Source organism: Martes martes (assembly GCF_963455335.1).
Source record: "Martes martes genome assembly, chromosome: 7".
NCBI classification, from domain to species: domain Eukaryota; kingdom Metazoa; phylum Chordata; class Mammalia; order Carnivora; family Mustelidae; genus Martes; species Martes martes.
The window spans coordinates 37,450,912-37,467,633 of NC_137894.1; the positions used below are offsets into that span (position 1 = coordinate 37,450,912).

Here is a 16,722-nt window from a genome sequence, read left to right on the forward strand (position 1 = left end):
TTTTTCTTCTTCTTTAATATATGCACTTAATGCTAAGTATTCTAAGCACTGTTTTTGCTGTATCCAACAAATTTTAATAAGTTATATTTTCCTTTTCATCTAGTTCAAAATATTTTTTAAAATTTCTCTTGAGGCTTCTTTGACTCATGTATTATTTAGAAGTATGCATTTCATCTCCAAATATTTTGAGATTTTTCAGTTACTTTTCTGTTACTGATTTCTAGTTTAATTTTATTGTGGGCTAAGAACATAGTTGATAAGATCCTGTTACAGATTGAATTGTGTCCCCTCAAAAGATATGCTGAAGTCCTAAACCACACTTCCCATATCTGTAGGGGCTTGTGAAAGCGTGGGTAGTGTCCCCAGGCATTCCTAGCCAACAGCATCACTACTGGTACGCTAACATCACTACTGAGATTGACATGAGACAGTGTCCTTGGCCAGTATGACTACAGTCTTTATGAGAAGAAATGCCTCATGAAGAAAGAGACACTTGGGGAGAACACTGTGATTACAGAGGCAGAGATTAAAGTGACACACCTGCAACCCAAAGAATGTCGAGGAGTGACAGCAACCACCAGAAGCTGGGAAGAGTCAAGGAAGGATTCTCCCCTATGGTTTTCAAAAGGAGCATTGGCCCTGCCAACACCTTTTTGGACTTCTGTCCTCTAGAACTGTGAGACAATAAATTTCTCCTGTGTTAAGCCACCCTGTTTGTGATACTTTGTTACAGCAGCCAAAGGAAACTGATATAAATTCTACTGCATTTATTAATATGCATTTTATGGCCCAGAATGTGGTCTATTTTGGTAAATGTTTTGTGTGACTTTGAGGGGAATGTGTATTCTGCTGTTGTTGGAGGGAGTATTCTCTAAATGTCAATCAGATCAAGATGATGGATAGTGCTATTTGGGACAATTATATCCTTACTGATTTTCTCCCTTTTTAAACTCTCTATTATTGAAAAAGGGTATCAAAATCCCCAAATATATTAGTGGATTTATCTTTAACTCTTTGCAGTCCTTTTAGGTTTTGCCTCATGCATTTTAACACTAAATTGTTTGGTGCACACATATTAAGGATTGTTGTGTCTCCATGGAGTGTTAAACTCTTTATGTAATGCTTTTCTTTGTTGCTGATAATTTTGCTTGTTCTGAAGTCAGAACACTCCAACTTTCCTTTGACTAGCATTAGTATGGTGTACCTTTGTCCATCCCTTGAACTTTTTGTTTTACTAACTTATTTTTGGGGGGGCGCCTGGGTGGCTCAGTGGGTTGAGGCCTCTGCCTTTGGCTTGGGTCGTGGTCCCAGGGTCCTGGGATCGAGCCCCGCGTCAGGCTCCCTGCTTCCACCTCTCTCTCGCTGCCTGCCTCTCTGCCTGCTTGTGATCTCTGCCTGTCAAATAAATAAATGAATAAAATCTTTTTAAAAAATAATAATTTATTTTTTTATGTTTTAACAACTTGATGTATTTCACATACCTACCATTCACCCATATAAAGTGTACTACTCATTGGATTTTAATATAGTCAACAAGGTTGTGCAACCATCATCACAATCAATTTTAGTCCATTTACATTACCCCCAAAAACCTTGCAATATCTTAGCCAATCCCCCATCATCTCTCTAATTAGGCAACCAGTAATCTACTTTTTGTCTGTATGTATTTTTCTATTCTGGACATTTCTTGTAATAGGTGGTTATATTGGAATGGAATAATATAATATTTTGTCTTTTGTGAATTGCTTCTTTCACGTTTCATGTTTTCAACGTTCATCCATATTGTAGTATGTATCAGTACTTTATTCCTTTTTCGTGCTGAATAGTATTTCATTCTATGATTATACCACTCTTATTTGCCCATTAATCAGTTTATGATCATTTGAGTTACCGTTTGGCTATCCTGAATAATGCTTCTATATAAATATTTGTGCACAACTTTCTGTGAAAGTGTATGTTTTCATTTTTGGGGGGTATATACATAGAAGTAGTTGCTAGATCATATGGTAACTCTAAGTGCAACTGCCAGGCCGTTTTCTGCAGTGGTTGCACGATTTTATATTCCCACCAACAGTGTATGAGGGTTTGAATTTCTCCCAACTCTTGTTATTGTTCATCTTTCACTTTATTTATGGTATCCTTTGAAACAAAATGTATTTGATTTGATTATGTTATTTTATTGATTTTTCTTTTGTGGCTTGGTTTTGGTGTTATATCTAAGAGAGCATTACTTAATTCAAGGTGATGAAGATTTTCACCCATGGTTTCTTTGAAGAGCTTAACAGTATTATCTAAGATTAGGTTTTTGATCCAGTTTGTGCCAGTTGTTATACCCATTGTGTGGTAGGGGTCTAATTTCATTCTTTCTCATGTGCATATCCACTCATCCCAGTGCCACTTGTTGAGATTATTCTTTCTCCCACTGAATGGTCTTGGCACCCTTGCCAAATGTTAACTTTTGTGAAAATTAATAAAAGGAAACTTTGTTTAGAATGGAGTCAGAAGACCAGTAGGGGGAGCTCTCAAATTCTACCACTTGACAATTACAAATCCAACAGGAAGAGGCCTACTTGCAAGTGGATACACTTTATTATCCCAGTAGGAGGAAGGGTGTTCCTCATACCTTGGCAACAGCCCAGCCAATAAGAGGCTGTCACCGCTCAGCCAATGGAAAGCCATTATACTGCAAACTCCCAGTTTATGTCAATGGACTGTTGTTTATAATAGCTTTCTCAACATCCCCCTTTCCTGTATGAGAACAGTTCTCGCTTTTGTTCCGTGGACTTGCCTATGTTCTGCTTCAGCTTACTTGTTCTAGATTGCAATTCTCTGCTATTCCCAAATAAACCCATTTTTCCTGGTAAAATAAACGTTTTTTCTTTTAAGGCTAACACCCTAAATGTGAAGGTTTATTTCTGAACTCTCAATTTTATCCCAAAAGAGCTGGGAAATTTAACCACTTACTGTGTTTCAGCCACAATCCTAATCATGAATTTACTTCTAGTAACTCTATGAGCTGGTCAGTATTCTTACTCCCATTTTGTAGGTGAAGTAGCCAAGATACAGAGTGATTTACCCAAGACTAAACAACTAGTAAGTGGCAGAGCCAGGACCTTCTTAGGTCCTACAACCTGAACTTAGGATGACTGATGTGAGAGACCGAGCCTTTAATCACGCTATAAATAAATGTGAGAAATTAGAACTTAGAATTCCAACGAAGAGTTCGTTTAGAAAAACAAAACAAAACAAAACAAAACAGGTCGAAGTGGTCAGTAAGTTTGGAAAAGCACAAGAGTAGGGGCTTTACTAGCTAGCTTCTTACAGAGTTTTAGAAACGAACCCGCCTGCCTGGGTTGAAACCTTTCCAACCCCAGCTTTAAGAATTTCTAAGTGGACGCACCGGGTAGGCTTCTCTGGTTACTGGGGCAGTGAACAGCTGGGGTCGCCCTTGCCGCCCACAGTCCCGCGGTCCGCCCACTCCCCTGCCCTCAGGCCCCACCCCATCCTCAGGCCGCTCTCGGCGGAGAGCCCAGGAGAGCCTGGAGTCTGCGCTCAAGGCGCTGTGCTGTCCGGGATGCGATAAGTCTCGCGGGAAGATGTGTTCGTTGCCTCGGTTACAGCGTCTATGGTCCGGAAAGATGGCGGGGCGAAGTGTTGGTCCTCGGGTCAGTTCAGACAGACTCCGGGGTAGCGACTAGCTTCTTAGCCGGCCAGAGAACGCGGAACCTCATTTAAATTCGGGTCTGAAAGTCTCTTTCTCTTTTACAGAGACGGAGCGTTTCAGGAGCTCCGCTCCTGCCGCGCGTTCAGCAACCTGCAGCGTCTGGACGGGACCTCCTTGCCAGGGAGGAAGAATATAAGTAAGAAATTAGGCCGTTCAGTTTTTCCTTCTTTCTTTTACCCAAATGAGGTTGCTTACGAGTACTTTCGTGGTGACTGACTGGGTATTTGGGATCACTCACTGTTCACCATTCTCTTTTCAACATCCTGTTCGCTCGTTTTCATCTTTTCTTAGCTAACTTCCTAGGTGTTTGAAAGGGGTGAAAATTTAGCCCAAGTAAACATGTTCATCAGCAAAATGATACTGCTAGAGGTGATTTGGCTAGCAGGAATTGCCAAATAGTTTAGTTTCTAGTTTAAGAAAATCCATTTAATTGGGAGCTCTTGGAAGTTTAATTTTGTGACTTTCTCCTAGGCTTGGTTTCTAAACTGAAAGCGTACTTCTCAGTGCAGTTGGAATTCCCGTTCTCCACATTGGTGGTGTTAGGAGGATGTCCTTTCCTTCTCTGCTCTCAGTGTAATTACACCTATTCTGACAACACGTGCTTTCATTCTTGGACTATTTCACTCTTCATCCCACAGTTTTCACACAGAAACCAGAGTAATCATTTAATTTGATCAAGTCAGTCCTTTGCCTGAAACTTTGGAGTGGTTCCCCGTTGCACTTTAGAAAGTCTGTTAGATCTGACTCCTGTGTCTTGTTTGATCTGGTGCCCTCTCTTTTTTGCCTCTCAGGCCTTCTAAGTTCCTCAGGCTTTTCCCTTGAGGGCAGTCATACTCAAGCCTTCCACCTGTCATGCTAAGCATGGTCTTCCTGAATTACGTTAAGCTTCCTAGTTACTCTTTTTTACTGATTTAGTATTCTTTGCAGTTAGCATAATGGTTACACATTAATTTGTTAGTGTACTTTTTGGCTGTTTCCTCCACTGGTCTGTAAATTCTTCAAGTCAGAGGCCAAGTCTATTGTCATTGCATATACCCTTACAAAATACCCTTATTTTAACAATTCATTTTCTTTATAATTTACCTAATTTAAATTAAAATTTCAGAAACATTGTAGCACTACTTCATATTGTTTAACATAAAGTTACCACATGATCTGTACTTAAAGCGTATTTATTTATTTTTATTTTCTGACCAGTTTACTTTTTTAAATTCAAGTTAGTTAACACATAGTGTAGTACTGCTTTCAGGAATAGAATTTAGTGATTCATCACTTACACATAACACCCAATGCTTATCCCAACAAGTGCCCTCCTTAGTGCCCATCCCCCACCTAGCCCGTCCCCTCCAGCAAACCTGTTTGTTCTCTATATTTAAGAATCTCTTATGGTTTGCTTCCCTCTCTGCTTTTATCTTATTTTATAAAACTAAAGCATATTTAAAGTTAAAATGGAACTGTACTGTCTTTTGATAAACTAGGCACTTGTTAACTTGCCATAGCAAATAGGAAGATAATCATTCTCCTCTATTTAATAAAATGAGTCTATTAACCCAGCTCAAGAGTGTACCTAAGCAACTGATCTCTTGTCCTTGCACAGGTTTGAATTAGCTGTGCCCAACCACAAGTGGTTATTTTCTTTACCATATACCAGATAGCACCAAATACCTGTACTGGTTAGGTTAAATCATTTACTTACTTAAGGGTATATTTTGCACCTGGCTCTGGTGTGTTGTTATGGTCCTGCTTAAAATCATCTTAAAGACATCTGCAGAAGCTATTCTATTTCAGGAGAAATCATTTTGTGGTAAAGGTGGCCAGTTGTTACTTGTTCTGTTATCTTTACTTGGGTGTGCAGATCTGAGGCATATATGAACAGAGGAGCTCCCAGGCTCAGCCTGAAGCTGTAGACTACTTCTGTGCCATGCAGAAGAGTATAATGTCTGGCCATTCTCGTAGGCAAGAATGAGTTAATAAGAGAGTATTAAGCCACATGTTCTTGGTAGTAAGCATATATGGGATGTCTTCATTCAGCAGAACACAGCACTTCTTGGGAATCCCAATCCAAAATCTTCTATAATCAGCTCTTGTCGAATATTTGGAGGAAATAATCACTATCTGAGAGGATAGACTACAGAATATGCTGATGGCTCAAGTCAGGTTTTCCATGTTCCATGCCTATGTTCTAAAACCTGAAAGCTAAACAATCAGATAATGGGACATCTATTTTAAATGTCCTGATAGCTGGTAGGGCAAGCCCCACCCCTCCCTATACCCCATGTCCATAAATGCCAATTACATTGGATTTATAGATTAATTTGCAGAGCACTGCCATCTTTGTGCTATTGAATCTTTCCTTTCATGAATAAGATACATTCCCATTTACACAGGGGTGAGTTTTTTTTTTATGTCCTTTAATATTTTATATTACTACATGAAACTGTCACATATATAATCTGTTTCAAAGTGTCTTACAGTTTTTGTGGCTGTAATAAATGGCTTTTTTTTTCCCTTAAGCACACGGGGCTTGAACTCATAACCCTGAGATCAACACTTCAGCTGAGACCGAGAGTCAAACACTCAACTAACTGAGCCACCCAGGTGCTCCAAAAGTTGCATGCTCCACCGACTGAGCCAGCCAGGCACCCTACCTTGCATTTTTTTATACTGGAAGTTATATCATATGCAAAGTATGATATACTTTAGTATAAAGTATAAAGTATGATATACTTTATATGATATACTTTATGATACTTTATATGATATACTTTATGATATAAGAAACTGTCTCTTGACAGTTTCTCATGCATCTTCTTTTTTTCTCATTTTAGTTAGGACCTCCATTGCAGTATGGAATAGAAAAACTGATGGTGAGCATCCTTATCTTCGTTATGATTTTAAGGAGCCCACTTAATTTATCACTGTATTTGATATAGAGTTCTGCTAGATTCTTTTATCAGGCTTGAGGACATTATTTCCTTTAATTCCTATTTTGAATGAATGTTAAATCTCATCAAAACTTTTTTCCCATATTTAGGTGACTAAATGCCCTCTCCCTCACACACACACATTTAGTGTTTTAATATATTGAACTACCAAGCAGATTTTTAATTTTCCTTTAAAGACTGCTGGATTTGATTGCTATAACTTTATGTAGGTTTTTTGCATCTTTGAACAAAAGTGAGATTGGCCTTATACTTCTTTCTAGTTCTTTTCCTTCTGATTTTAATATCAGTATTATCCTAGACACATGAAATAACTGAATAGTTTTCCTTTTTGTTTTTTTCTGTTCTTGGAAACTTTTTGTAATCAGGGATCTTCTACCTTTTGGTTAAAATTGTGAAATTGAGTATGATGGGGTTTTTTTGATGGAATTTTTTTGCCTATCAATTCAGTTTCATTAAAGATTATTCATTTGTTTAGATGTACTAGTGCTTCCAGAATAAATTTTGGTTATTTGATAGTTTTCTAGAAAAATGTCCACTTCATGTAGGTTTTAAAAGGTAATAGCATAAATATGCTCTAATATGCTAATCTTTTCATTTTAATAATAGTTAATGCTTTTTAAAAATTCCAGTAGAGTTAGCATACAGTGTTATATTCATTTCAGGTTCACAATATAGTGATTCATCAATTCCATATATCACCTGGTGCTCATCACAACAATTGTACTCCTTCATCCCCATCACCTGTTTCACCCATCCTCCCACCCCATCCCCTCTGGTTAAGAATCTGTTTCTTGGTTTCTCTCTCTCTCTCTCTCTTTTTCTCCCTTTTGCTTGTTTGTTTTGTTTCTTAAATTCCACATATGAGAGAAATCATGTGTTATTTGTCTTTCTCTAACTGACTTAATTTCACGTAGCACAATACTGTCTAGCTCCATCCAGATCTTGCAAAGGGCAAGATTTCATTCTTTTTTTTAGGGCTGAATAATATTCCAGTGTGTGTGTGTGTGTGTGTGTGTGTGTGTGTGTGTACCTTATAAGTTTTAAGTCTTGTCTGTAACCTTATACACATCTTTTTGAAGCTTTCCAGTATTATTTATTTTTGTCTTTTTATCCATCTTGCTGGAAGGTTTATTTATTTTATTCGTCTTTTCAGAGAACTAGCTTTTGATTTTGTTGCTAATCTGTGTAATTTTTTAAAACTTCATTGGTCTTTAGCTCTTCTAATTATGGTGGATTTTTTTTTTTTACTTTAGTTCTAATTTAATTTATATTTAGTTTACTTTTATTTTGTTTTTTAGTTTTTTCTTATTTTTTAATAAATACATTTAATTTCTATAAATTTCTCTCCAACTACAGCTTATTTGTATTTCAGGAACTGTTTTGATATGTATTTCTTTTGTGGTTATTTAGTTTTAAATATTTTATGATTTTCATTGTGGTTATTTAGGAGGTTTTTTAGTTCCCAAGCATATTGGGTATTTGCTTGTTTTATTTTTGTTATTCTAAATTCATTTTTAATTGCACTATGATCAGAGAACTATATACTACTGATTTTTAAAAATATATTGAAACTTGTGAGCAGTACATAGTCAATTTTTGTAAATGTTCACGTATCTTCATAGGAAGGATATTTACTATTTGATGAATCTCCTAGCTCAAGCTAATTAATTTGGCTGTCCATAACATCAGTATCCTCACCTTTTTCCCTGCTAGCTCTGTTGATTCCTGTTAGAGGTGAATTGAAATAAACTGTAACTGTAGTTTAAAAAATTCTCCTTATAATTGTGTTCATTTTTGCTTGGATGCTATATTGTTTACTTAAATCTCCTAGATGAATTCTTTTCCTTACTATTCAGAGCCATTTTTTTTATTCCTTTATTTTCAAGCTTCTTATGTCATTTAGCTTTAACAGCATCCTTTTTATGTCCTGTCTAATCATTTCTGCCTTCTGATAGGTGAATTTATTTATATTATTGGGTTATTAATTTAAAGTTATTTGAGCCATCTTATTTTTTGTGTTTTCTTTTTACTATCCCTTTTCTTTGTTTATTGTTTTCTGTCTTCTGTTGGATTGAAGGAATTTTTGTTATGTCTTTGTTTTTCTTTTTCTGGTTTGGAAGGCCTTTAAAATGCTTTAACTTGGTTTTCCCATCTGTTAAGTTAGGTAATGATTTACTTCCTATTTCTTTTAAATACTCCTACTCTCCAGGTTATCATTAACATTATTTTTATATTATGTACTAATTTAGATTTATCATCATATTTTCAGTTTTTTTCCTCATCATGATTTTTTTTGAAGGTTCAACTTCTTCCTTCCTGAAGTGTAGACCCTTCATTACTTCTGAGTCTCATCTTTTCTGAAAATTTTGTTACATGACATTTATTTTTCAATGAGTTTAGCTGCACATAGGATTTTTTTTTTAAAGATTTTTTTTTATTATTTATTTGACAGAGATCGCAAGTAGGCAGAGAGGCAGGCAGAGAGAGAGAGGAAGGGAAGCAGGCTCCCTGCTGAGCAGAGAGCCCGATGCAGGGCTCGATCCCAGGACCCTGAGATCATGACCTGAGCTGAAGGCAGAGACTTAACCCACTGAGCCACCCAGGCGCCCCTGCACATAGGATTTTAAATGGTCTGTTTTCTTCCTCCTCAGTCCATTAAAGATAACACTTATTTGTCCATTGGAATGTAGAGATGTTGAAAAACCATCTTAGGTTTTTAGAACACAGTGCCAGTAGACTATTTTTCTTGGTTCTTTTATAATAATTCCTTTGGTAACTTGAAGATTATTTTTGTCCTTGAAGCTCTGCAATTTCACTATGATGTATACAGGTGTGGGCTTGTTTTCTTTCTTTCTCTCTCTCTTTTTTTAAAGATGTAATTTCTAAGTAATCTCTATGCGCAGTGGGGGACTCAAACCTACAATCCCAAAATCAAGAGTCACATGTTCTACCAACTGGGCCAGCCAGGCGCCCCTGTTTTCTTAATTCTACTTGAGATTCATATCTTTCCTCAATTTAAGAAAATTCTCAGTATTCATTATTGACATTCCCTCCTTCTATGGAATTTCCTTCTGCAACTTCTATTAGGTAATTAGACATCTGTCTTTGTCCGATAGTCTCTCTTCAATGCATGTTAACCTCCCTTTTGTATTTTTATCTTTTTGTTTCTCTATCTCCTTTAGGTGAATTTTCTCCTGTCTTATTCATTTCCTCTTCAGTTCATGGTATTGTTCAGTGTATCCATTGAGTTTGAGTTTTTAAGTGCAATGATTGTGTTTTTCATTTATGTAATTCTGTTTGGTTCTTTTCTAAATTCAGTGTTCTTTTGTAATAAATACTTCTTGCCTAATGGTTTCTATTCCTGCTTTTGGGGGAGTGGGCAAATGAAAAATGCTGATTTAAAAATCTTTTAAAAATAGATTTTAGATTTAGTTTTTAGATTTAGATGATCCTGTTACTGTGGTCTAAATTTTGTTGGGTCTACTAATTCTCTGCCTCCGCAGTTCCTTTCATTGTGCAATTTGTTGTCTTTGTGAAGTCATTTTTAGCAGGCTTTGCTTTCTGAGAGAGTTCCATATATTCTAGGTAAGTGTCCTTGTAGGTTGATTTCACATTTACTTTTCCTAGCTTATCAGAGTTTTCACTGGTTTTGGTGTGGCTTTCTGTACTAAAATTTGGCATAGGGTCCCTATACCATCTGAGTAAATGAATTTGCTGTGTTTACTCATAAGAGTCTTTTCCACCCATGGCTCCAGTTTCATTTCCGTTTACCTAAGGTTAGGGGTAGTGTTTTTGTAGTCTGTGTTTCACAGGTGTAGCCTTTCATGACTCCCACACATGCATCAGTTTTTAGCTGTTAGATACTTTTGGCTTCTGTTCCTGTTTACTGCTCTCACTTTGAGTTGCTGCTTTATTTTTAGTGCCAGGGTATTTCCCTTGCCTGAGCTGGAGCTTAGCAGTATTTCCTACATTACATTTTATCCAACACGTCCATCGGTTTGGAGCAGAATAGTGTTCTGCGTCACCTCAGATTACTGTATTGATCAGAAGCTTCTATTTAAGTTCTCATGATTCTTGTTAAGGTAATACGAAAAATAAAGTAATGGCATATTAACTGCAACTTCAAGTCTTTATTAAATATTTTTCTTTTGATTATCTGATCCTAAGATATAAAATATTTCTTAGAACATTAGACTGTTTTAAGAAGGGATATAGTGCTACTTTTTTTTTCCCCTGGGAGTGGGGATTGTCAGTGATTTTTGTTACTTCTGAATCACCTATTTAAGTAAAACAACAAGATGTTTTAAAAATTGTTCCACATGGGGGGCACCTGGGTGGCTCAGTGGGTTAAGCCGCTGCCTTCAGCTCAGGTCATGGTCTCAGGGTCCTGGGATCGAGACCCACATCGGGCTCTCTGCTCAGCGGAGAGCCTGCTTCCCCCTCTCTCTCTGTCTGCCTTTCTGCCTACTTGTGATCTCTGTCTGTCAAATAAATAAAGTCTTTAAAAAAAAAAAAATTGTTCCACATGTTCCCTTCATATAATTTCAAAAGAGCCTAGATGGTCTAGAAATGTGAGCTGTGAGTAAAACTCAAAAGTTTTATGCTGTTGAAGATGTTTACTATCGTGTTAACCTTTAAAAGTGAAAAAAAGGACTTTAACAGTAGGAACAGTTGAGTACATTATATTAAGTGCAACTCGTTACAATATTGTGTAGCTGTTTAATGCATGAATTATAGATTATGTAGAGCTAAACAATTCCTTCTATATTTTTATGGGAAAACAGTATAGGTGAAAATTAGAAGGGATATGAAAAATAGAAACATTTAGATGATGGTGATAGGATTATGAGCAATTTTATCTTTAAAAACCATTTCCTTTAGTGATACTGCCATTCTGCCATTCAACTTGGGCCATAATAGTACTCCTGTTCTTTGCCAGATTCCAAATAGATGGGGGGGAGGAAAAGGAGTGGCAGGTGGCGGTTAAAACAAGCACCTTTGTTTCTGAAGCTGATACTGAAGTGTGTAACTGAGATGTGAGCCACATTAGCCCTGCTCACTAAACCCCAGATTTACCTCCCCAGTTGCAGCAACCCCCCCACACCAAAGCAGGCCTCTCTCCCATCCTGCCTCATTCCTGCCCCCATTTGGAGTTGATCCCATGAAGATGAATAGTGGAACTGAATTCAACCCACCCAATTTATTCTACCCAAATAAATCATTACACCTGAAGTGAGGGCCAGAGGGAGGCCAAGAGTTAGTGTTTGAATTTCTACCACAAAAGATGAGGAATCATGAAGAGTTGGAGGTAAGTGTTCTAATAGTAATGGTAATTTTAGAGTAAAAATGTTATGTGTATGTTTTGGTATTTCTTGATCAGTTAAAGTGTAGTTATTGAAATTTAATTACTTTTATTTTTGTTAGAATCTTCAGTGTATCCCAAATACTAAATTATTTTTTGCTTTTAGGCGTTTGAATGCAGAATTAGAGGCAAAAACAGCTGATCTGGTTCGACAAGCTGAGGAAGTAATAGTAAGTGAATGTGCGATTATTATTTATTTCCTATGACTGCTAGTTTTTTTAACTTTCTAAAGTGCCCAAAGCATAAATTTTTAGGTCAATGAATTATCACAGATTGAATATGAATATATGAATAGATGCATATATGCACTTGTGTTTTTGATATGCACACATTTCCTAAAAGCCACTGAAAAAGTGTTTTCCATTTAGATGTCCCAACCATCTAATTAGTAATAACATTAATATTTAATAATCTTTCCCACTATTTTAAAATTAATGTTTGAGAGTAGATGTATAGAATAAATGCTGGTAATTCAGTAAGGTTAGAAATAAAATGGGCTCAGGACAAAAGTTGAATAAAGGATAACAATTATCACTAATACTCAGATGATAATTTGTTTCTTAAATTCTGCAGTTGGATTTAATTCAAAATTTTAGGGCTAGACTAGTCAGATTTATAGTTAGAAAAAAATGTAGTGAAGTTATATCACTAGACAAAGTCAGTATATTTTGCTCCATTCTGGCTGCCAAATTGGTTATTCCAACTTTAAGCAGCAATTTAAGAATTAGCATTCCCATTATCTATTGATAGGCTATAGTAGTATTCCTTAGACAAAGAAAGTAGCTGTTTTCATACTTTTTTCAATTTTTACTTTTTTACCCTAAAAAAATTATATTTTTTTCTTTTAAATTCTCCACCCATCCTCCTTGGTGGTGGTAGTGAAAAATAGGCAAAAATTTGTTTTAATGCCATTTACAGATCCATCATTATTTGTTAGTTTTGTAATAAGAATATTTCAGGTAATATAGATAATGGTTACAGATTTGCTAGTTTCATTTATAATTAAATATTTTATTAAAAATAAATTTTTACATTGGGGAGGGTATGTGCTATGTGAGTCCTGTGAAATGTGTAAGCCTGATGAGTCACAGACCTGTACCCCTGGGGCAAATAATACAATATATGTTAATAAAAATAGAATAAATAAAATAAATAATAAATTTTTATTATATCTTGTAGTTTTTGCCAGTGTCAAAGAGCAGGAAAATAATTAACAAACCCAGTGTTAGAGGAGAATGGAGGACTCATTATACATTCTGCTCTAAGAATCCTCTAATAAGGATGATTCCCTTTCCGCTTCCTAAAAGAGTAGGGTAGAAGCCTGGGAAGGGTTGGGTAAGGGGAGAGGACATTTCTGCCCCATGGAAGCTAATGGATATAACTTTGCTGCATTGGATTTTTGTTCACTCACTTTCACTTCAATTTACTTCAGTATCATTGCCAAAAGCTTTTACTCTTAGTGCTCTTAGTGCTTTAGTGCTTCATGGTCTTCACATTGAAGCTCTGGGGCATGGGTGGCTCAGTCAGTTAAGCATCTGACTCTTGATTTCTACTCAGGTCATAATCTCAGGGTTGTGAGATCGAGCCCTGCGTTGGCCTCTGCACTGGGTGTGGAGCGTCCTTAAGATTCTCTCTCTCCCTCTGCTCCTCCCCCTCTGCCCCCACCCAAGTGCATTCTCTCTAAAAAAAAAAAAAAAAAAAATTGAACTTTGCCCAATTTGAGACAAGTTTTTCCACCCATTAAAAGAATTTATGCTCTAATTTCCTGTGAGCCTAATTTCCTTTGCATGTTAACACAAATTGGAAGACTGATGTAGTGGGCAAGCAGGAGGTAGATAAGATCAGATAAAGGCATTCATACATTTTTCCCTTAGAATTGACTTTCTGAATCCAGAATGAATGAAATGTGAAACTACATTGTTACAGACCTTATACTCATACCATACATAGCATTTGAGTTCTACGCCTTGATTTCATGGAAGCTGTGGACAACTCTGAAATGATTAATGATCAGAAAGGGACTTGACGATATCCTGGTTTTGTGGTTTCTCTCTATATGATTTATCTTTATTCATTTAACTAGAGAGATCACCAAGAAGTACAATCAAGGCCGGTCTCAACACAAATTAAATCCTATGAAAAGGAAGAGGATTGCAGTTTAAGGTAAGTAACTTAAATTCTCAAAACACCATTTTTTGGATGATGTATGTGGATCTTTTGTCATGTAAAGTCTTTTTTGCATGGATTAGAAATCTATATTTTGAAAAATAATGTAATATATAACATACTAATAAAATCGAGGCTTATATGAACCAGACATGATGTAAACCCTTTACCTACTTTGTCATTTAGTCCTCAAAGTATTATTTTGATACAAATATTATTGTCTTCATCTTACAAATGAGGACATTGGAGCTTAGCAAATCTCAGTAGCTTGCCCAAGGATATATAGATTATATGTGATTTCACCGAGACGTAAACCATAGTTGGTAAAGATTTCTGAACCTGTTCTTAAATAGTATACTACCTTTCTTTTAAAATTCTATATGAAAATTAGATAAAAATAAGTTAGTAAAAATAAAATAGATCTTTTTTTTCCTTGAATTTCATGTGAACTTCAGGTATGTCAAAAAAAAAAAAAAACACAAGGAATCGAGATGCCTGGGTGGCTCAGTCAGTTAAGTGTCTGCCTTCGGCCCAGGTCATGATCCTGGGGTCTTGGGATTGAGTCCCACATCGGGCTCCTTGCTCGACAGGGAGCCTGCTTCTCCCTCTGCCTGTCACTGCCCCCTCCTTGGGCTGTCTCCCTGATAAATAAATAAAATCTTCAAAAAAATAGGGTATCAAGATGTATTTAGGGAAACAAAGGATCTGTGTGAATATAACTATAAAATCTTACAGCACAGGCAATGGTGTTTAGTCAACATTCTAAGTCTCTTGCTATGAGCTAAAGTCAGATTATTCTCTTCCAAGCCAGCAGATAGGAGTTGTATTTTGAACCTCCAACTGACTCTTTCTCAGCCATGATCAGTGAAAATGTAGTTGATGAAACCTCCCAGCCTGGGCCGTGGGTGACCATGTGGAACTTATGGGAAAAAGGGGCTCTCTATCCCTCTTTACTGCCACTGAAATTTGGGGGTTGATTTCCTACTTACCCTAATAATAGAGCAACTGGTATTGAGAATCAGGTGCCATATGACAAAAACTTGGAAAGTGTGGCTTTAGCTTTGTAGTTAGATTGTAGCCAGCAAGGAAACTGATCCTGGAGGCAGGGAAGGTAGAGAAGCACTATTAATGTCATGGCAATGGGTTTAGTAAAACTGCCACCTTTGGTAAAGGCAGACAGGTGTCAAATGAACTTGTGCTCTCAGGGAAAGAGGTTGGAAAACAGAATATTAGTAGTATGTGCTGCTACTATTAGTTGTATTCTTTCCCCACTGAATGCTCTTGCCAGTCTTGTCAAAAGTCAGCTGACCAGAGGCATGTGGTTTTATTTGTGGACTCCCAATTCTATTCCATTAATCTAAATATCTGTTCTTATGCCAGTACCACACAGTCTTGATTACCCTTGCTTTGTAGGATTATCTGCTTTTCGACCAAAAAAATTATGAGATAAAATTGAGAAAGTCTTTGAGGAACCAAAGTCTATTAAAGCTCAGCCTTGAAGCAAAGATCAGACTAAAGATGTGGTCTTCATGCTATTAATAAAACTTTATAATGGATTAAGGTTCTTCAGGGCAAGGATCATTTTGAATGGCACCAAGTGAAACTTCCAATTTGATAAAATGGCTCCAGGCAAAGTTCTGCCTAAAGGTATGGTTTCCCCATAGAAACCTGACAATCTCAAAGTAAGCCATTATTAAAGTGGGTGAGGTGTTCGGTATAAAGAAATATAGTCTTGGAAGGAACTGTGGTTGGAGTAATGGCACATGGAACTGACTGGAATCAGATATGAAATCCACTAGTTTTGCGGGGAGTTGTGCCCACTAAGAAACTTTGAATGATAGACTGAAACTGTGACTGTTTAAATCTCAAAACAGCTGTAGGTCCTCCCAGTCTTCTAAGATGAAGAAGCAGGCTGTAACAGGATAGAACGTTTAACACTTTACGGGGCTTACAAACAAAAAAGAAATGTGTTACTTAAGCAGAAGTGTATTTAGCTCGTACTTGAAATATTGGGCCATTATTTACTCAAAAGTACTGCATATGATCCAGCAGTTCCCTTTTAGCTATTTACCCAAGGGAAGTGAAGACACATGTCCAAGTGAAAACCTGTATGTGAATGTTTATAGCGCTTTTATTCATAATTGCCCAAAACTGGGAACAGCTCAGCTATCAAGTGGTGAACAGATAGGATAAGCAGATTATGGTATATCCATGCAATGGAACTACTTGGCAGTAAAAAGGAGTGAACTACTGATGCAGCAACAACATGGAAGCTAAGTGAAAGAAGACAGATTAAAACATATGTGTACTGTGTGATTCCATTATTTTCGAGGGTTGTTTTGTTTTGTTTTGTTTTTTGAGCTTTTATTTAAGATCCAGTTAGCATACAGTGTAATATTAATTTCAGGTGTAGAATTCAGTGATTCATCACATATACAACATTCAGTGCTCACCACAAGTGTCCTCCTTAATACCCATCACCCATTTAGTCCATCCCCCTGCCTTCCTCCTCTCCAGTAACCATT

The 16,722-nt window shown here is 36.7% G+C and overlaps 1 protein-coding gene across 3 annotated transcripts in view; it reads left to right on the forward strand.

Moving 5' to 3' along the window:
- Positions 1 to 3,631: 3,631 nt before the first annotated feature.
- TEX9 (testis expressed 9) overlaps positions 3,632 to 16,722 on the forward strand; it is a 65,810-nt gene continuing 52,719 nt past the window's right edge. Inside the window, exons 1-4 of one of the 3 annotated variants that reach the window (XM_080808780.1) lie at positions 3,632 to 3,665; positions 3,769 to 3,860; positions 12,138 to 12,201; positions 14,115 to 14,194. In XM_080808780.1, coding sequence (XP_080664906.1) covers positions 3,639 to 3,665; positions 3,769 to 3,860; positions 12,138 to 12,201; positions 14,115 to 14,194 — 263 coding nt within the window. In that variant the 5' untranslated portion in view covers positions 3,632 to 3,638. Of the gene's footprint in view, positions 3,666 to 3,768; positions 3,861 to 12,137; positions 12,202 to 14,114; positions 14,195 to 15,826; positions 15,845 to 16,722 lie in introns of those variants that run through there. The other 2 variants (XM_080808781.1, XM_080808782.1) reach the window with 2 other exon arrangements.